Source organism: Microcaecilia unicolor, chromosome 1 (assembly GCF_901765095.1).
Source record: "Microcaecilia unicolor chromosome 1, aMicUni1.1, whole genome shotgun sequence".
Taxonomy (NCBI): domain Eukaryota; kingdom Metazoa; phylum Chordata; class Amphibia; order Gymnophiona; family Siphonopidae; genus Microcaecilia; species Microcaecilia unicolor.
In genome coordinates this window covers 375056764-375079181 of record NC_044031.1, presented here as the reverse complement: position 1 = coordinate 375079181, position 22418 = coordinate 375056764, and the positions used below count along the sequence as shown (strand labels likewise).

Genomic DNA, 22418 nt, shown 5'->3' with positions numbered 1-22418 from the left:
CTTATGCTGGTGATGTCACTAGCAGAAATCAGTTTTCTCTACCTGTACCTGCTGGTAGGAAGGGATAACACCCATTGACTCAGAACAATGGAACTCACACTATGAAAAATCAAATAAAGTCAAAATGAAGCCCCCCCCCCCCCCCCCCCCCCGGTAATTTGTATGTCAGTTACTCTATAAATAAAGCAATGATTATTTTATGTTCACTATTCTGTAATTATAGAATGTTTTTTGAAAACCAATTAGGTAATAGGTATAAAACCAATTAACAATGTAATACCATTTATTCACAGAACATCAATGCACCATTTAATCTTTAAAAGGAGAATGGCAGTGGGTATACACAAAACACTGAGCCCATGGAAGATTGGTTTTCAGTAGAAGGAAAATACTTCATTTCTAAAACTCATTGTTTTTTAATAAAATTCTGTTTATGCACTGCTACAGAAAACTAGGGACCTTGACTACAACTGTGTTCCAAATTGACAAGAATATGTAGTTTTTGCATTTCCAGAACTGCTAGTACCAGAAACACCACTGTTTGACAGATTTTACAAATCGTTCTCACCATTATAGGGAAAGTAACACCTGTAGATTAACAAAGGAAACCTCATAGTTCTTTTATCTGGAGTTCAGAGACTCAAAAGCAGCAGTCTATTCAGTTTGAAGGCCCTCCCCAATATCACTGATGGGATGGGTTCCTCCTTAGAACCAATTTCCTAGGGGCTCCAACTTGAGACACAACTCCTATCTAAAATGAAGACAAATGTTGACATAAAACTCCCAGCTAAGAATTACCGTTTCTAAGATAAGTTTATTAATGGAATCTTGTGATGAAGATAATCTGCACCATAACAGTGAACAGTTGACAGAGGCAGTTCTATAAAGTGTGAATACTCAGAGCACACCATGACGAGCACACAGTCACAGCATGGCATAACCTTTTTTTCCCCTTGATTTTGTGGCTAGATGAAAGTGGAACAAGGCGGCCAACCAATAAAAAGAACACTACAAACGATTCCATCTTCCTTCAAGCCTGGCCTTCCAGTGAACTGGTGAAGTTGGCACATACTCAAAACAATATCTAGACTTAACATCTATAAATGGTATGTGCAGTGGTGTGCCGGAGCCAGCTTGCAAGAGTCAGTTGTTAAAATTTTTGGCATCTTGTGAGCCGCTTGTTCTGGGAGTGTGAGTTGGCTTGCCTCCCCCCCCCCCCCCCCCCCCCCCCCCGAGATGCAGGGTCACAGACTCACAGCATACCTGAAGGCAGCATCCCTGGTGGTCTAGTGGAGTCTTATGGGACAGGAAAGATCCTTGTAAGTCTTGGCGGCCATTTTAAAGAAGATGCGGCTACAGGAGGGAAGCGTCAGTAGCAGGCAGGAGAGATTGGGGATTTTTCCTGCCCCGAAGAATCTACTAGACCACCAGGGACGCTGCCTTCAGGTATAAACTGGGGGAGGCACTCCGGCTCAGGGGAGCAAGGAGGAGGTCTGTAATAGGTAAGTGAGGTGGGGTGAGGGGGGGGACTAACAAAAAAAAAAAAAGTTAAATTTTTAAAAATGCTGCCGGCTTGTGCATAGGGATGTACACAGAGGAAGTATAATAAGGGCATAACTTTTCATAGGTAGAGTAGTAATTTGTTATAAATCGTAATCAGTTTGTCATTTGGAGGGGCTGGTTATAGGGACACCTAACTGTTATTGATGCAGAGATTTTTTTTTCTCCTGGTAAAGGGCTTCTTAAACAGACATCTTGTTATGGGAATCAGATGCTCAGAGTTTCTATCTATTTACTTATTTATGGCATTTTTTTATCCCACATTAAACATGAATTAGATTGGAACATTGAGCCTGCAAATAGGTGGGAAAATGTGGGGTACAGATGTAGCACATAAATAAATAAATAAATAAATAAACTGGGAACATTTACATCCCCCCCCCCCCCCCCCCCCCGGAGAGAGTAATCTATTGCCCCCCCCCCCCCCAGGCTCTCTCCCCGGGTATAGCCAGCTCTGCAATTTTGGGGAGTGGGGCACTGAGGTCAATTGGGGTGGGGGGGGGGGGGCTGTTAAAAATTTACCAGCACACCACTGGGTCTGTGTATAGCATTTTAGCTGTAATATCTAGAAGTTAATGTGAATTAAAAAGTAACGCCAAAAGGGACAGATAAAAGCAAGCAGTTCCCATGGATAAGAAGGCTGCAGCCATAAGTGAACAAGTTAGTTTATCCTTTACCTGACAAATAAGCGACCTTCTCCTTTAAAATGGGTAGAACTTCCATAGCCTTCATCTCATCATTTTTTCGAAACCCTATAACAAAACAAAAAAATAAAGGTAAATTGTTTAAACATAGTACGTTTAAACATTACTTAATATTTTTTTATAGGTGAAGTAGGTGAAGTATATGTAACAGTCTTACAAAATTTTTCATGATTAACTCACAGCTCATCACTCACACAAAAAAGAAATACAGAATTTTTCTGACAGTAAAACTACAAGACACTGCACAAGAAACTTATTTTACTAGATGGCAGAAAATTCAGACATCATTCTAGTGGTAAAAGATTTCTGCTGTGGACTCTCTTGAGCTTCATTTCCTTCCTATGTTCAAAACCTCTCCACTCTTGTTGTATAATAAAGGTGTTTTTGTATTTTGGACTTTAGCAGACTTTTTTGTGGTCTGCTCACCATTCCCTTCATACTGTTAATGCATCCTTTTTCCAACTGAACCAACTCAGCTAACAAGCCAGAACAAACGTGTACACAAGAACTAGGGTAGGGGGTGTTAACAGCCTATCCTTCAAAATTTCTGTGGTACCCATGACTTGCACATTAAATCTAAAAGTGTACCTGACCATCCTTAATGCTCACCCTGTATTATCTTTACTGTCAAATTATGAAGCTGACTTGTTTACATACCTAGTTATAGGGATAAAATTACACACTAAATATTTGATCCAATTGCTCCATTCTACCTCTGATGTCACAAGTACCAAAGAGTAATGATCTATTAGGAAATATCGTGTAACTGGTGACTGCAAAAACATGGCAGTTCCCACGCACGTTAGCAAACTACAAGGGATTCACTTAAAAAACCTACACAATATTACTACCTGCAAAGTGTACTCCTAAAAAAACCACACTACAAGGCTGGCACAACATGTAAACAAGATAAGCATGGCGAGAGGTGGGGGGAGTCAGGCTAGAATTCAACCAGCAATGATTGTTAATTTGTGGCAGCTGTACCCAAGTCCCTGAGGCAGATTTCAAAACACACCATATCACTCAGCATTAATTAGAATTTTCTGACCTCTGTTTTCTTAAGGCACTTCTACAGTGGGGCTGCTGGGTTTGAGAGTCTCTTACCTGGCAGCTTGAAGATAAGTATACATTTGAGAATTTCCTGTATTGTGATCTTACAGAATTAGAACTTCTTGCAAAGGAATATTGCTGCATTTAGATATGTTATATTATGTTATTGTTTAAGTGATTGTTCACAGTGTATTCAATTAAGTTTTGTTTGTTTTCCACACTGCTTATGCTAAAGGAAAAATTGGCTAAGAGCCTTGGATTACAGTGTGAAGAATCCAATGAATGAAAAAACTTGTCCACCCTCTTTAGCAACCAGATTTCTGGTTAGCTGTATGGGTGAAATACATTTCTGAGGGTCTTTGATAACTCGCAATGTACTACTACTAATAATAATAATCATTTCTATAGCGCTACTAGATGTACGCAGCGCTGTACACTTGAACATGAAGAGACAGTCCCTGCTCGACAGAGCTTACAATTAGGACAAACAGGACAAACAAGAGATAAGGGAATATTAAAGTGAGGATGATAAAATAAGAGTTCTGAACAAGTGAATAAGTGTTAGGAGTTAAAAGCAGCATCAAAAAGGTGGGCTTTTAGCTTACATTTGAAGACGGCCAGAGATGGAGCGTGACGTACCAGCTCAGGAAGTCTATTCCAAGCATATGATGCAGCAAGATAAAAGGAACGGAGTCTGGAGTTAGCAGTGGAGGAAAAGGGTGCAGATAAGAGAGATTTACCCAGTGAACGGAGGTCCCGGGGAGGAATGTAGGGAGAGATGAGAGTGGAGAGGTACTGAGGATCTGCAGGAGTTTGAACTGTATGCGGAAACGGATAGGAAGCCAGTGAAGTGACTTAAGGAGAGGGCTAATATGAGCATAATGACACTGGCAGAATATTAGTCGTGCAGCAGAACTTTGAACAGATTGAAGAGGAAAGAGATGGCTAAGTGGGAGACCTGTGAGAAGCAAGTTGCAATAGTCTAAGCGAGAGGTGATAAGAGTGTGGATGAGGGTTCTGGTAGTGTGCTCAGAAAGGAAAGGGCAAATTTTGCTGATATTATAGAGAAAGAAACGACAGGTTTTAGCAGTCTGCTGAATATGTGCAGAGAAGGAGAGGGAGGAGTCGAAGATGACTCTAAGGTTACACTGTGTACTACTTTAGAATTTCTCTCTTTGTGATTGACTTTGATTTCCCTGGTTTGTGGAGCTTGTGTTTATTATATACCAGAAGTGTGTTGGGATCTGTGAAGTTTTTTTTAGCAACTAGGTATTTATTATGTCCCCAAATATGCATTGTGACTAGTTTTTTAAGAAGTCTCAAAAATTATTAATGCTCTGTTTTTACAAAAAAATAAAGTTCTTAAATTCCTTCCTCATTATGAGCCTGATCTACTAAAGGTTTTTCCCAACTGTGTCTCAGAAAAATGTTTAGTATATGTAGCCTCTGTAGGCTCAATTATCTTAAATTTCACTGAAGTTAACTCGTATAAATATTGGCCTCTACCCTGAAAAACTGCTCACTCCAATGGCCAAATATGCGGAGATATTTCTTACGCCACTCCACTGCATGCAAATCTCTCTCATGAATATTCAGTGTGGATGTCCTGAGAACCTGACTAGCTGGGGTGCTTCCAGGAACAGGTTTGGGAACCACTGTCTTATTTTCTCATACTATATAAAAAAAAATAAAAAAAAAACAAAGAAAGAAAGCAGCCATTCAAGCTAGCTGAAGGAGATTTATTCTGCAATGTAGTAGTAGTGTTGCAGTAGTTTAAAGGCTTTTTACATCAACATACTTTGCAGGTAGTCTGGAATCATTCTGATTCTTGGCAAATGTTGCAAAGGGGTAGCACAAGACTCCCTGCTTTCCCCACTTTTCAAGATTTGAGTGGTTTGCAACAAGTATTGCGTGCTAACCGTGTAGACACCCACAGGAATATTATGAGCATCTGCATAGTTAGCTCATGCTAATGCTTAGTGTGCACTAAAAACGCTAGAGCATCTCTAGAGTGGCTTAGTAAATAGGGCCCTTGATGCAATGTCAAGTGTATTTGATAAAGTCGGCAAATGAATGTTAGCTCATGATTTGAAAATCAATCCTGACAAAACTAATATTCTACAGTTCTATTCCAGTATAGATTAAAACTGGCTACTACTGAAGTATCAATACAATCAGATATTAAAAGATTGGGCATGATACTAGATTCAACCCTAACTATGAAGTGAGCTGATTAGTTCATCAGGAAATCTTCTGACAAACTGAAATTACGTCAAATTCACCGTACCTTGAACCCTCTCAACTGCAGAAGGTATTATTGGCAACATCATGAGTCGAATGACTATAGTAATGTCTTGCTAGGTCTAGCTGACTCGCAGTTTAAGCAACTACAGATTATCCGGGACATAGCAACCAAGTTGATTTTGGGGGGTAGTGCTATTGACCATGCTACTCCACTGTTAAGGTTATACTGGCTTATAGATAAAGCAAGAGCTCATTTTAAACTGTTGATGTTTATCTTTAAGATATTATATGGGCTTGCACTCAAGTACCTTTCGGATTCAATTGTACTGTACTCAATCACTAGAACACTTTGTTCCACACAGGAAATTAGACTCTTGATGCCATCTAAAACTGTGTGTTGCAAAGAATCTACCACAAAGAAATCTATTGTGGGTTGTGGTCGAGACTCACAGAATCGATTATCTCATAGTATAAGGTTAATTACATGCTACCCGCTGTTCAGAAAACAGCTGAAAGCTTATTTGTTAAATAGTTAGGAAGTTATTTTACTTTACGCTGAATTAATCTACTGGTGATCTTGTAATTCGTGGGACATTGCCCATTGTCTTAATATTTCAATCTTGTATTTGTTATCAACCGAAAAGGCAAGCGCCTTTACGGTACTTTGTAAGTCACATTGAGCCTGCAAATAGGTGGGAAAACGTGGGGTATAAATGTAACTAATAAATAAATAAATAATATTTAAGATTTTGCCCACATCTTTTTGGGTACTTATTGTAATCTGCTCTCAGCAATGTCCAGGTTAGGCATAAATACCTATATTAGATTAGATTTAGTGACCACAATGTACTGAGGAAAAATTAGAAAAGCCCTCATACCTATAAAAGGAAGGATGTGGACTGGGGTAACTTAAGAAATCCAGCATATATATCATAACAGACTCTGAAAAGTTAAACCAGGACCATTTTTAATTCTCATAAAACTGGTTAGTAGTTTGAGAGTAGATTACAAACCATCTCAAATGTCATGTATCACAGTGATACTTTGGTTAATTCTTATCTCAACCATTAATATTCTAGCTTTCTCCAAGATCAACAACTACTAGAATGCTTCAGTCCAACAAAGCTGAATGCTAAATTCTTAAACCATCTTGAAAAAACCTGGATAAAGGTAATGGCTTGCATTTTTTTTCCAGGGATCAAGTAGCACAGTATGCAAACAGATGAATTCAACAGGATAAAAGAAAGGTCAATTAAGTTACTATGTGAAGCAAATGGTTATAATTAGGGATGTACTGAATATTCGTATTTGATTTAACTCAGCTTCGAACACATTATGTGTATTCTGCCGAATAATGATTTAAATTAGAATATGAATAATCTGGGGCTCTTCTGTGCTAAATCCTACTGAAATAAACACATGATTCCTGATTTCACATTGCTTCTTTTATTGTTTGTTATGTTAAAGCTCAGTGTCCATTATTTGTGTTCAGTATTCATATTCAGCCAAATAGTAAAATATGCTATTCAGTACAGGTCTAGTTATAATACAGAGTCTAAAACAGAGGTTTTCAACCCAGTCATTGGGGCACACCTAACCAGTCAATGGAGATATTCTGAAAACCATGACTGGTTAAGTGTGCCCCGATGACTGGGTTGAAAACCTCTGGTCTAGAGAGATGCATTGCCACCTAAGCACTTAAGAGTGTGCCACTAAAACTAAGATTAAGTTATGAATGCTAACATTTCTAGGAAGACTAAGATAAAGATTACAAGTAAATAAACATTACTGCCACCTAAGGCATTCCCAGTCTCTCCCTTCACCTAAAGGCCTTAACCAGCAGATGTGAATGAGCAGCACTTAACTGCTGCTACAGTCTCCTTCACAGGCTTGCTTCTGCACTGCAGTCAAACTTGTGGGGCTAGTTGGTCTTCTGAGACTACAGCACTCCATAGGGCTTTAACTGAAGGAGGAAGCCAGCAAAGCTGCCTGGAGCAACAAGCAAGCACCAGTCACCAACTCCCCCTACAGATCAGAGAAGAGTTACAGAAGGGATACTCAAAGGGGTCCACAAGTCAGCCAGGTTTTCAGGATATCCATAATGAATAGGTATGATACATTTGCATAGAATGGAGGCGGCAGGCAATGCAAATCTGCCTCATATATATTCATTAGGATCATCTTGAAAACATGACTGGCTGGTGGCCCCCCTGGACACAATTCAGAACCACTGATCTACAATCTGCCTCAACCTTTCTTCCTGCTCTACCTCAGAGATGAATTTCACTGTACACCAGCTGGGAAATACTGATGCGTGTTAGGTTTAGATGTGTCCCCTCTATATTCTATTAATGTAAAATAAATGCCACTAAGAGGTTTATTACTTGTATTTCTCAAGCCAATCCCTCCCCCCCCCCCCAAAAAAAAAAAAAAAAAAGCCAGTCAGCTTTTCAGGATAGCCACAATGAATATGCATGCAACATTCTCTCATGCATATTCATTGTGGATACCTTGAAAACTAGACTGGCTACAAGGACTCCAGGACCAGCTTAGACCAGGACTCAACAAATCCCAAGTGCCAGGTTGACATTTTGCCTAAAAGTTGCAACCTGGAGACTAGGAATTTTATGCCCCTGAATGTTTTGCTGTACTGCTGCCTCAGTGCATCTCCCAGGTCTGCACCAAAAGTCAGCTCTCGCTAAGTTTGAAGCACAGTGCAGGAAGTTCAGAAAGTCTCACCATTTCAAGTCTTGTGGGACTTGATCATTCAAGACCATCCTGAACTTCCTATACAGCACACCTCAAGCTTAGAGAGTCAAATCGTGGTGAAGACCTGGGGGATGCACTGTTTGTGAAGCAACTCTGCAATTAGCAAGCTAAGAGCAACTGCTGCTTCCAAGCACATTAGTTGCCTGGGAGTGACTGTTATGAGAGTGAGAGCAGGTATGAGAAGAAGAACAAGAGTGGGTGAAGAGGGGGAGGGAGACTGAGTGATGGCTGGGGAGACTGGTGAGACACTAGTGGGGACCCAGGCCATAATGGTATATGAAAAAGAGGCAATTGCCTCTTTGCTTCATCTATCAAATGATTTACTAAGGAACCTTAAGGGACTGATTTACTAAAGTATCTTTGCCCACAAATACAGTACAGGAAGAGAGCCTTAGTAAATCTGTTTCTAAAAAGAGCTACTACTGATCTGGTTGAGGTCACCCCCCATCCCCTCCCCCACACACATACAAAAACAAAATTTAACTGGGGACATATTGGATGAGTAGGAAAGGAGGAACGAGAGACGTCTGAGCTGCTGACTCCTAGGTTTTTGGACTGGCTCCTAGATTTAATGAAAATTGTTGAGGCCTGGACTAGACCACTTTATCGGAAAGGCCATCTAGAACAGGTGTGAGAAACACTGTTGCCAAATTGCTTTGATCTTTGAGTTTCAAGGCAAACTAAGAATACCGATTCAGAACTTTAATATTAGATATCTGCTTAATATAGATTATGCTTAGCTTTATGTATCATTTTAAACAGTCATTCTGAGGGGTTAAATAGCCTTTTTCACTGCTTGAAAGCCATTAGCAAGTGGCATTAACACAGACTACCACTTCCACAAAAGCACTCATGGCAGTTCATAACGGTACTTAAAATGAATTCCTTAAAACTAGGCAATATCACACTTTCAAATCCCCACGTTCATGGAAGCAAGCTAATTATGAATGAGATGGAACTAACCATGGTGCCAATATTCCTTTACTAGAAAAGCAAATTTTTTGCCACCGAACCAAATCAGACATATTTACTGTCTTTCAGATCAGAATCATTTTAGGAAGGTAAAATAGGCACTAGTAGTCTCTGGATATGCTTTTGGCTGACCTCACACAAAACTATATCCATAGCTTACAAATGATTCACAGCTGTCTAGAATGGATAATTACCGTCTGCAGTCTAGGACACAGATTAGGGCTGCCGGAGACAAATAGCCGGGCCCACGGCAGAACCAGACTGCTGTGAGCCGCCTCCCTTCCACTCGTGCCAATGCCACTCCCTCCAGCCCGCTTACCTTTCTGTCTCTGCCTGCAAGGGGGGCCCAGCACCGGCAAGCCTCTTTCTGCCTGCTTGCTCCCATGGTCTGTCCTCTCCTGTTCCTGTCCGTGCCGAGTGTCTAACTCGGATGACTGCATTAACGTAATATCAGCTAATGCAGAGCCAGTGGTTGGGAGGCGGGGATAGTGCTGGGCAGACTTATACGGTCTGTGCCGGGGCTGGTGGTTGGGAGGCGGGGATAATGCTGGGCAGACTTATACGGTCTGTGCCAGAGCCGGTGGTGGGAGGCGGGGCTGGTGGTTGGGAGGCGGGGATAGTGCTGGGCAGACGTATACGGTCTGTGCCCTGAAGAGGACAGGTACAAATCAAGGTAGGGTATCCACAAAAAGTAGCACATATGAGTTTATCTTGTTGGGCAGACTGGATGGACCATGCAGGTCTTTTTCTGCCGTCATCTACTATGTTACTATGTAATGCAATTATCTGGGTCCTGGGCGGCACCCTTGGAGGTCAGGCCTGAGGAGTTCACCCTCCCCCCCCGAGGCTCTGACACAGACTCCTGCAGACCTACACTGGGAGCTCTGTTTAGCCATCTCTATTTGGTTTTTAAAGCCATTGAGGGGATGGTACAGCAATAAATAAATAAAATAAATATAAAAGGAATGCTTAACTTTAATGTTCAACATGGTCTATGCCATGCTATCAGAAGACAACTTGTTAACTGAACCCTCACTAAAAATGCCCCTCACCTTTCACTGGGGTATTCAGCTGTATTGAACCTATGACCTACAGATTGAAGGTCAGCTACCTTCCAGGAGCAGCTACTCTTCTGGCAGAGTAAGGTCCTGCTTGAATTTTTGCACCGCCTTACAATGATGAGCATTCTAGAGGGCTAAACACCACCATACTGGGAAGGTAGCCCTCTTCATCAAAGCCTTAAGAACATCAACTAACGAAAGCCAGAAAAGCTTGTCCAGGGCTTCCCTAGGTAGCATTTAGGCAATACCCAAAGGCTCACAATTCCCTAGGAGGTCTCTCAAATTGAAAGGCCTAAGGATGCTACTGGAGCCGAAGGAAGGGGTCTCTACCCTTTGTCTCTAGCCTTAGGGATCTCAGTGGTACCCCAGTCAGAGAGACTGAAATAAGCAACAGAATTCACTTTCGGAACAGTCACACCCCTGGGAAGAGGATTTCCTTGCCTGGAGAACCTTCCTCCAAGTCTGAGACTTCAGGACTATTCTCTTTCCGGAGCTCTGAAACATCCATGGGGGAGAGGCAGATCACAGGGCCTGACCTTCCTCCAGGGGCTCAAGGGCATTCAGCCACTTAATGGTACGCTATCAAGCTTAACAGATCCTGCAGCCTAAGGGGTCCATTTCCCTGCTTAAATTTCCTGGAGAAATTTTCAAAATGGAAGTATGGACATACTGTTGAGGCAGCCATGGGCAAAGAATAATTCTGAGAAATCATATTAAGGGTTAATTCTGTTAAAATCTGGGTTTAAAAGTGGTGTTTGAATTCTAGCTTTTTACCTTGCAAGCAAGATAAAGGAATGCAGGCTGGAATTAATTACTAGAAGTCTAGCGTTTGCCGGGCTGGGTTAGAAAGGTCAGAAAGACCCTTGTGATTGATGGATTGCTAAGCAAACACATATGTATTCTATTATGAGCCGGCATATTGCAGGCAGTTTGTTTAGGATTAGTTTAAAATGCTTAGAAGAAAATACTATTTAGAGAGAGAGGCAATAGATTAGTATTTACAAGTTTTTGATATTTAGAATATGTTTTTCTGTGTAATTAATATGTAGGATACCTTTCTAAATTCTGTATTATTCTTTGTCTGACGTTCTAAGCAAAGACTGTAGTGAAGAGGTCAAACATGTGTTTTGACTTATCTGCAGTTCTGGCTGGTTCAATGTATAAGCTGATAGGTGAACGAGGTCAGGACTAGTCAGCTCTCTTCTCCTTGATTAATTGTAGGTAAATGTAGAAATGGTCCTGAATGCCATTAAGTAAGATTGGCTTTTGACCCCTTTAATGAATGCCAGAGTTTAGCTAGCAGGTAGTATGAAGCTGATTAGGAATATGAGAATAACCAATGTTAGATTGGGCCTCTTGGTCTCTAAGGGAACCCAGTTTAAGTTATAGATGAGAAATCAATCATAATGAACATGCAAGAGTTCTGGAGACCAAATGTCTGGTGTAAGGGGCCCCAGGTCACAGGTCAGTTTAGGATGTCTGGAACCTATGTAACTGATATTTTTAAAGTAATGATTGGTTGAGGCCAGGTAACCAATCTATTCCTTAAACCAATTGGAGAGTAAGGGGGGGGGCAAGGCTAGGAGGGGGATAGAACAGTATTTAAGTAGGAGCAGAAGCAGCTTACGTAAGAAGGAGAGCTGAAAGAAAGCTGGAAGACAACAGGAGAGAAAGAGAGCAGAAGGAACAGACAGAAGAGAAGAGAGCTGAAGAGGACAGACAAAAGCCATAACATCCAGAGAGCTGAGAGAGAGAGAAGAGAGCTAGAACTGATGTCCTGCTTTGTTTGCTGGCAAATAAAGAAGATTTCTCCCTCATTCTGGTGTGTGCTGTCTGACTCCTGAAGTATCACAAATTCCTATCTCAATTCCTGCAACACTGTCATTGTAAAAAAGTGGCTAATTCACAGATAAGAAAGGAACTGTGCAAATAAGACCAAGAATACTATAATGCCTCTGTATCACTTCATGGTGCAACTTCACCTTGGGTATTGCGTTCAGTTCGCCATATCTCAAATAAAGATATAGCGGAATTAGAAAAGGTTCAAAGAAAAGCAACCAAAATGACGACGGGGATGAACTTTTCCCATATGAGGAAAGGCTAAAAAAGTTAGGGCTCTTCAGCTTGGAAAAGAGACAGCTGAGGGAAGATATGATTGAAGACTAAAAAATCCTAAGTGGTGTAAGAATGGGTAAAAGTGAATTGATTTTTTACCCTTTCAAAAAGTACAAAGACTAGGTGACGCTCAATGAAGTTACATGGAAATGCTTTCAAAACAAATAGGAGAAAATATTTTTTCACTCAACAAACAGTTAGGCTCTAGAACTCATTGTCAGAGGATGTTTGGGTTTAAGAAAGGTTTGGACAAGTTCTTGTAGGAAACGTCCATAGTCTGCTATAGAGACAGACATGAGGAAGCCACTACTTGCCCTGGGATTGGTAGCATGGAATGTTGGAATAGGATAGGAATAACAGGAACTGTTTTTAAATGGTTCAGTGAATTCCTATCAAATAGAATTATTCTGTACAAAACAACTTTCTAATTATTAGTTTCTGAAATGCGGGGTCCCCTCAGGGATCCCTGCTCTCCTAAATTCTGTTTAATTTTGTATGTCTTCTCTTTGTACTATACAACTGGGGTTAGGTGAACTTTATATTATCTTACGTCAATAATATTATGCTTCTGCTACCAATATCCTCTTCATATCCAGATATGATTCAGTCTAACAGCTGGGATGAATGCAATTCAGAATTGGGCTTTGATAAATAGATTAAAATTGAACATACAAAAAACTAAGATTTTGTGTTTTAGGAATTAGGAAATTGATATTCCATCTTCATTAACATTGTTTAATGATAAAAGTTTTGCAGTTGAATCTGAACCTAGAGTGCTAGGGGTGTTCCCCGATTCTTCCCTAACCTTTTCCTCCCATATTAATCAATTATGGAAACAAATCAGTTTAAAATGAGGCAGTTACGATTAGTTTGGTCATTTTCTGACCAGACGGCTTTTTGTACTGTTGGTTCAAATGTTAATCTTGCCACATTTAGACACCGTAATGTTTTATTTTTTGGTATTAAGAAACAATATCAGAGAAAATTGCAGCTAATACAGAACACAGCAGTAAGATTGATTTTTAACTTGAATAAACATAGTAGTGTTTCATTATGTCTGAATTACATTGGCTTCCAATAGTTGAACGAATCAAGTTTAAACCTACTTGTCTGATCTTTCAAATTTTATATGGTTTTTACATCTGAGCTTTTGATTATTGTAACATTATATATAGCTCAACCTGAAAGACTGCAAGAAAAACTATGTTTTGTAAGGGAATTCGTTTCAGAAGGTATTTAACTCTATTTTCCACTAGTAAAAAAGCCCCGTTTCTGATGCAAATGAAACGAGGCTAGCAATGTTTTCTTCTGTGTGCATGTGGGAGTGTGTGTGTCCCTGCCCTCTGGCCTCTCTCCCCTCCCCCCTCTGAGTCCTTCACTGTTACAGAGCCAGCGATTTGATTTCGTGCTCTGCTGTTTTCCTTCACTGACTGTGTTACAGAGAGGGCGGGGCAGACACTCATAGGGAAACCGGATATCTCGCCCCCTTCACACTTCCGGCTGGAGGCTTCATAGAACGTTGGTGTTGCTTTTTATATAGAGAGATATTAGGAGTTTCTTTATGGAATTTCTTACCTCTTGCTATTAGGTTAGATAACTATCTTAGCTATAGGAAAAAACTTAAATCTCTTATTCCCAATGACTTTTACATGATGTATCATTATTTTTCTTTTATTTTACAGAATTGTTTGATTTTGTTTTATTATATATGATGCAAACTATTTACACTGATCCCTGATTAGGGGAATTTAGCAGCATATAAGATTTGTTTTGATTTGACTTGATTGGCCACTGTTAGAAACAGGATACTGGGTTAGGTGGACTATTGGTCTGGCCCAGTATGGCTATTCTTATTTTCTTATGTGCATATTTTGTATGGATGCACACAGATATAAAATTACTCCTTAAATTAGAAATTAAAGCGCATATACAGCATGTTAAAGCTCTGTACCTACATTTTTTCAATCTCTACATGCAAAAGACAGAGCAGAATTCTCTGTTAGCGCAAGTGGCCACATGACATAGGCAAAACTGTCCCAGTGAAAGAATTTCCTGGCTCCTCATATGCAGTGCTCCTTCAGGGTGTCTGGTATGCAAGTCGATTGATCCTGTTCCACTAGTTTCCTGTAATAAAATATATGATTTTTTTTTTCTTTCAAGTGAGTTCTTTATTAAAGCTGATGCTATAGCCACATGTCTCTTTTACCCTTTTCCTATTTTCTTTTACTCTGTTTCTTTTATCTTCTCTAATTTAATTGAAATTGTATAACCACTGGTCTGGCGATAGCCTAATCAGTACATTGTAAGCCACTTTGAGTCTGCACAATGTGGAAAAAAGTGGGGTATAAATGTGCTAAATAAATAAATGTTTGAAATTTTAGTACACTAAGCTGTATTATCACCTTATACCTCCACCAGTCTGGACTAGTCTATCAGGATAAGTTAAAAAGAAAAAAAAAAACCACACCACATTATCCCAACCTCAAATGCACTGGTATGACCCTTACTCTGACTATTTCTTGAAGTGGCTTTGAACACAAGATGTATTTTGGTGTGAGTTTTTTTGTTTGTTTAGTTTTTTTACGGTAGGTCATGCCACCATGTTTGTCAGTGGGCTCAACATATTCCTGCACTGTCAACATGCTTTATAATATGTGAATCTTTCTGGCACTGCTTCAGAGCTGGTGACAGCTAGAGAGAGCTAGAGAGCTTTCGAAATTTATCAGCATTTATCCTGGAGTAATGCCTCCAAATGGGTGAGTTTGTACAAACTGAAAGAAATGAACCTGCCCCTATACCTCAGGACACGGGATATAATCAGTCTCTCAGATTTACCATTAAAGCTCACCTCAACACTTGTGTTGTTCCAAAGAGCGCCTCCTCGAGTTAATAAAGTACAATGCATACAGGCAACAAACTTTGTAGCATAAAAGTTGCAGTACATCACCTCTTCTTTTTGTGCAGGATTCCACTTAATTATATAGTGAGAATACAGAAATGAAAAAGAGGATTGCCTCCTGTTGCAGTGCATCCACGAACAAATTCACAATAGATTGCCATTAGCCCTAGTGTTTAAGCTAAAGGTGGATATCATTTACCCTGGCGTAGTGTGGCCAGAGGTGGTACTTCCACAAGCACCCAAGCATATTTTCTCAGAATCCATTATCAAATGTGGCACAATCAAATATTAAAAAAAAAAAAAGCACAGCACTAATCTGCTCAACAGAAAGAGAAGAAAATCTGGTTAAATGTTACATATGGTCATATTTTATAGGAATGGCGAGTGCAAACAATTGGCCCAATATAAGCATAAGATGGCAAGACCTCAAAGCTAAAGAGAGGGACTGAAGAGGTCTCTTTAAAAAATCGTCCCTAGCTCAATGGAGAAGCACTACACACATTTAAAAGTGAATGGAAAAAAAACTGAATTTGCCTTTTTAACTCTTTCCAATTCCATGGAAATAATTATATATAAGAAGTCAAGGAAGTCTGTTTGGGGGCAAAATAACTCTGAAAATTTAACAGAATAATATAAAATGTGGCATGTGGGAAAAGCTGGTAAAAAGATGGAATTTGAAAATGAGCAAAATTGGACTCATGGTTTGAGAGAAACAAGCCCCCCCCCCCCCCCCCCAAACTCAAAATGTTCAACACATTTCTATAGAAGGGAGTTCCAAATTCTGTAGCCTGGAAACTTACAAAATAGCAGTTATGGAATTCCTATTAACAGTTACCCAATGGAGATCTCTCCTAAAAAGATATTGAATCAAAACACACTCTGCTAAATATCAGCCTCACCACAGTAAACGATATTGCAATTTAGCTGAAGCACCCCATACAGGCAATTCCCTCTTCCAAATGGCTGTTTTCTATTCTAACTCCTCAAAGCCTAGCCCCCCCCCCCCCCCACCAGCAACTGCCTCAACACATACAGCAATAAGAAAGAATTCCATGAGCCATACTTTGCATGCTTTCTTCATTTTTCTTTTGTTTTTATTTGGGAGGGGGAGGAGGGTTTTTCCCAGCTCAGGTGCCTCAATCCTCACCCTGGTTAAATGAGGGTTCCAAAGGATTTTTTTTTTTTTTTTAATTACTATAAATGAGAACTCGCTATAGATGAAAGTTATTTTGAAACAGCAGCAGGTTAAAAACAACATACAAAATAAGATAATCTAGACAGCCTTTTTAAACCCCCTCCCCATACACTGGTGCCAGCTTTGACATCTGTCTCCTCCCCAATCACGTACCAACTCTAAATATTTAAAAAGTCAGATGTCCCCCAAAAGAACCTACCTCAACAAAAAGATTCTTCATTTATAAATTATATAGAACACACACACACGCACATAACTATATACACTTTTTAAAGGAAGAACTTATTTTAAATAATGGCAGTTTCCCATTATAAATAGGGGGTTTTCCTCTTTAAAAAATGCAATTTGATCATCCTTTTAATAAAAATTAAGTTATTTTAATTTCCGTCACCAAACTGCAGTACTAAGGAAGAGCTCAAGATGTAAGCACAAAGACACCCACTAATCAATTTCTTCAGTGAGACAGTTTATAAGCTGAGCAGATACATTGTACTACCCTTTCCTTAATACTGGGCACTTCCCAGTATTTCTCCGCCCACAAGCTAGCGCATGCAGCAGCCACAGCAAACGCCGCAAGGGATGGGAAAGGAGTCCGGAGAGTAGCAAGAGCAAAGAGGCTGTGTTCTGCCAAATTCCTTCTCAACCTCACTCGCAGGTGGTCCCCAAATTGTGTGACCTAGTGAAGCAGAGATCCATCCCCTGCCCTTTTTAGTTGTCTAGACTGCAGTCCAATTATATTAAGGCAAGCTACAAGAGGCAAGGATGAAACAGCAATTAGTGACTGCTCACTACATACACCTCAAACCTAGGTGACAAAGTACTAAATGTTTAAAAAAAAACCTTTTGAATAATAATTTGTAAGTTTATAGTACTATGAGGTTATTTGCAAACAAAAGCTTGAAAAGAGCTCTAGCTTACAAAGAGAAGCTGCTCAGCCGGTTGTTACAAGGGTCATAAATAAAGACAGCAGTTTGGATGCTGGTAATAGGGGTGATGTCATCTTTTGAGAGCAAGCCAGCCTGCAGTTCCCTGGCACACGCACTGCAGCTCCTGCAATCTATCACCAGCACAGTGTCTCTACCTCCGCCACACAAAGCATGATAGGAAGGAAGAGTTACTTCACAGTTCACTCTCAACCATGGTAGGGAAATACATGCCCTGGTCTGTCTTCGATCTATCCTTATTAGTGAAATGGCGAGCACCTGACTACAATAAAACTCAGAGGAGGAACACATTCTTCAGATACGTAGGCAACTTATGCTAAAGAACTATATTTTCGGGCACTGAAAATACTGCAAAGTAGCAAATAGTACAATGGTTTTCAGAAACCCTTTGCTCCTAAGTTGTCAGTTACCACAGGACTACAGGAAGTCCAAAGGGATGAAGGGGGGGGGGGGGGGGGGTAACTTCAAACTACCACTTCATTGATTAAGCAGGGTTGTTTCACTAAAGGAGAAGCATGCTTATGATGCAACTCATATGTCGGTATCCGCTCACATTTATCCACTGTCATGGTCCTAAGTAGAGAAAAATTACATTATTAACCATGCTCCTAGCGTACAGAAAGTCTGTTACACAAGGGTTTAACAGCAGTCCTCCAGTTCAAAAGGTTTTGTTTTACAGATGTGTTAATGCTATCCACTTACTATGTTTCTATGTTATCCTGACCTCTGTGTCTTGGAAGGCACACAATTAAGATGTGGAATCTGCTGACTCAGGAAAGTGACTAACCTAGTGGGGTTTAAAAAGAGATTTGGGGAGACCACGTGAGGACATGAGCTGAGTAGCAACGTGTTGCTGAAGCTCCTGAGACTCCCCGCCCGGAATTGAATTAAAGTGCAGCAACTTAACGAAATTTTGGCGCAGACCCTACAATTAAGACTGCCCTAGTTTATGGACAGATATTTGCGGAAAACGGCTGGAACAATGACGCAGAGATCCGGGAAAAAAGAGAAAATTAAACTGAGCGACACGGAATCCAAAATGGCGGACGAAACAGACAAATCTCCTGGAGAGTTCTCGGAGGCGCAACTTATACAACTTACCAAAGCGGTGACAAATGCGTGGGAGCCGAAGTGGGCAACGATGGAAGAAAAGCTAGAAAACCTAGCCACGCGAATGGATGGCATAGGGACGAGAGTGGGAGACCTGGAGGCACGCATGTCGGCTCTGGAGGACGAAGGGAGAGGCTATGGCCCGGACATAGCGGCTTTAACGCAACAACTGAAAGGCTATCGTGAAAAGCTAGAAGATCTTGAAAACCGCTCGCGCCGGAACAATATACGGGTGGTAGGACTTTCTGAAAACATCCCAGACCGGAACCTTACGCCCTGGCTTGAAAACTGGCTAAGTAAGGAACTGGCGATCTCAGACGCAACAGGCCCGCTGGTAATAGAAAGAGTACACCGAGTAGGCCGCAAGTACGAAGGCAAGACACGGCCGAGGGTGGTAATGGCCAAGATATTCAATTACCGCCATAAAATGGAAATTATGCAAGGATTTAGAGCACGCAGAGACACCTTAGCTCACGAAGGGCAGAAAGTGTTAATATTTCAAGACTTTTCAGCTGAAGTACAGCTACAGAGGAAAAAGTTCCACCCACTTTGCTCAGAGTTAGCTCAGAAAGAGGTGAAGTTTATATTGCAATTTCCAGCTACCCTGCGAATCTTAATACAAGGACAGTGGCACATGTTTAAAGAAGTGGCAGAAGCAAGAACAGCAGTGCTGGAAGCGGGCCTGATTGACAGAAAGTAAAAAGGGAAGGCTGTGAACAGGGTAATTATAAATGAAGCTGTTTATCTCACAAGGGTCAGTCAAGGAAGGGCGGGGGTCCCATGTGCTCGAGGTCTCACTACTTGATCCTCTGGGGTGTCAGAGGATGGAGGAAGGGTATAATCGGGTTGGGGAAAGAGAGATAGGGGGGGGAGGGAAGGGGGGAGGGGGAAGAATTAAAGACGTCAAAGACAAGGGGCATTGTCACCTGAATTATGGGACACATCAGGAACAAGAGAGAAATTTAATAAATACACAACCAAAGTTCGTTGACACTAGACGGATGGGAATAAGACCTAGAGGGGGGAAGATGACCAAGTTATGGGAATTAGAATTGGCGATAGAAGAGATGAGAGGTAGATGCCTGTTAGAATAACAACATGGAATGTTGGGGGGGTTAACTCCCCAATAAAAAGAGCAAAAATATTGAAAGCCCTGAAGAGGTACAAATCAGATATAGCGTGCTTACAAGAGACACATTTATCAGACACAGAACATGATAAGCTGAAAAAGCAGTGGGTGGGAGAAGTCTATTCTGTTCCAGCAAGAGGGAAGAAAGGAGGGATAGCAGTCCTCTTCCGTAAAGGGCTAGCTTATAAAACGACGAAAGTAGCCACCGGGGAAGAGGGAAGATATATTATAGTGAAGGTATGGATGCCAGGGTTAGAGATCATTCTAGTAGTCCTATATGGCCCTAATGTCTACACTCCAGAGTTCTTCAGATCCCTAGTGGGTAAATGCAATGTTAATGGTAAACAAAGGTTGGTGGTAGTAGGGGATTTCAATCTGGTGCATGATTCCAAACTGGACTGTTCGAATAATTGCTCGCCCCACTACCAAGGGAAAAGGGCCAGAGAAATGACACTATTTGCTAGAGAATTAAATCTAATAGACACCTGGAGAGCATTGCACCCGACAGAACGTGAATATACACACAGATCAAGGGCCCATGGAACACAGTCCAGGTTGGACTACATACTAATCGACAGAGCAATGTTTCCACAGGTCATAGCAACTGATATAGGCCCAGAGGCAGTGTCAGACCATTCGCCGGTGTGGATGGACCTGGAACTGCAGGGGGACATAGAGAAAGGAAGAGGTTGGAGATTCCCAGCGTATTTATTCTCAGACCCCAAATTTTCAAAATATCTTACCCATAAATGGGCAGAATATAGCAAATATAACGATGGGCATGCCCGGGAACAACCTGTTTTGTTCTGGTCGGCCTCTAAAGCAGTCCTGAGAGGGGACATAATTGCGTTTTGCAGTAAGCGTAACAAATGTAGAGCGGCTGGGATATTGCTGTTAGAATCAAGATTAAAAAGAGCGCAAAAGATGTGTGCGCACAGACCGACGAAAATTAATCAAGAGAATTTAAAAGCAGTGCAGATAGCCCTTAATACCTTATTACATGAACTAGAATTGAGATCAGCATTATTTTATAAACATAAATTACATAGATATGGGAACCGGGCGGGACGCCTGCTTGCAAGAGTAATAAAAAACTGGGGAGGGCCCAGAACAGTGGCCACGCTTAGAGACGGAAATGGCGGGTTGACTAATGATCACCACCAAATAGGTCAAATTTTTACCACATATTTTGCCACGCTATACAAAAATCAGGGGGGGGCCTCGGGGGAAGCACTAACTGCATATCTCCAAGAGACGCAGTTACCGCAACTGCATAATAACCACTTAGACCGGTTAAATGCGCCAGTGACAATGGGAGAACTGCAAAAAGTAGTGAAAGCACTGAAATTGCGGTCAGCCCCCGGCCCAGATGGGTTCTCTGGGGAATATTATAGTTGTTACCCCCCGGGGCCCTAGTAAACCTACTTAACTACTTTGAGGAGGTTGGTGGAAGAGGGTAGATTGCCATTATATGCTAATTCAGCCCTCATAACGTTAATCCCGAAGCAGGCAAGTCCCCAGAAAGACCAGGATCATATAGACAATATCTCTCCTGAATGTGGAAATAAAATTATTATCTAAGATACTGGCAGAGAGATTGGCACAATGTCTGCCTGATTTGATAGGGGCAGAACAGGTCGGATTCATAAAGAAAAGGAGAGCAGTCCATAACGTTCGGAAATTAATGCTTGCTATGGCGATGTGCAGACAAAAAAAACATACCTATGTGGGTATTAAGCCTAGATGCAGAAAAGGCGTTCGATTTTAGTACACTGGGATTACCTCTTCCAGGTGTTGAAGGCAGTAGGAATATCTGGATGGTTTTTAAGGGCAGTGAATACACTGTATAAAGAACCTAAAGCCAGTGTAATTGTTAATGGAAGACGAGGAAGAGAGTTTTCAATACAAAAAGGCACCAGGCAGGGCTGCCCGCTGTCACCCCTATTATTTGTGTTGGCAGTGGAACCCCTGCTAGAAAATTAAGGCGGGCGCAAGAGGTGAAGGGGGTGAGGGTGGAAGATTGCCATCTGAAGGTGTTCGCATATGCGGATGACCTGTTACTGACCATAACAGACCCCAACAACTCTCTAGTGGGGGTACTGGACAGGTGGAGAGATTTGGAGATTTTCAGGGTTTAAGTTAAATTACACCAAGTCCTATATTCTCCCAATGACAGAATCAGACCTGGAACAGCACAGGGGCCCCCAAAAACTGACTTGGACTACAGGACCGATTAAATACTTGGGAATTTGGCTCCCAGCAGACCTAACCACCATGTATAAAGAAAATATCACACGATTGTTGAAGGAAACTGCTGAGAGATTAAATATGTGGAAGGCATTACCTGTGGCGCTATTAGGACGAATAGCCTTATACAATATGTGCATTGTACCAAAGTGGTTGTACGTATTCCAAACAGCACCTTTATATTTGACAAGGAAGGATGAGAGGAAGCTAAATAGACTTTTGCAGTTATTCTTATGGCAAGGCAAGAAGGCGAGGCTCTCGATGACAACTCTGACAACCCCAGTGGAATATGGTGGGTTGGGCCTCTTAAGTGTGAGATACTTGACAGTGGCATGTGGAATGCGCCACATCAATGACTGGTTTCGGGGGACCGAGGATTTTTCTAACACCAAATTAGAACTCCAGCTGATGCCAGAATT

General features: G+C 41.2%; 1 protein-coding gene across 1 annotated transcript in view; it reads right to left on the bottom strand.

Moving 5' to 3' along the window:
- TRIO (trio Rho guanine nucleotide exchange factor) overlaps window positions 1-22418 on the bottom strand; it is a 905131-nt gene that overhangs the window by 647884 nt on the left and 234829 nt on the right. The window contains 1 exon segment of the mRNA XM_030209962.1: window positions 2238-2312. Coding sequence (XP_030065822.1) covers window positions 2238-2312 — 75 coding nt within the window.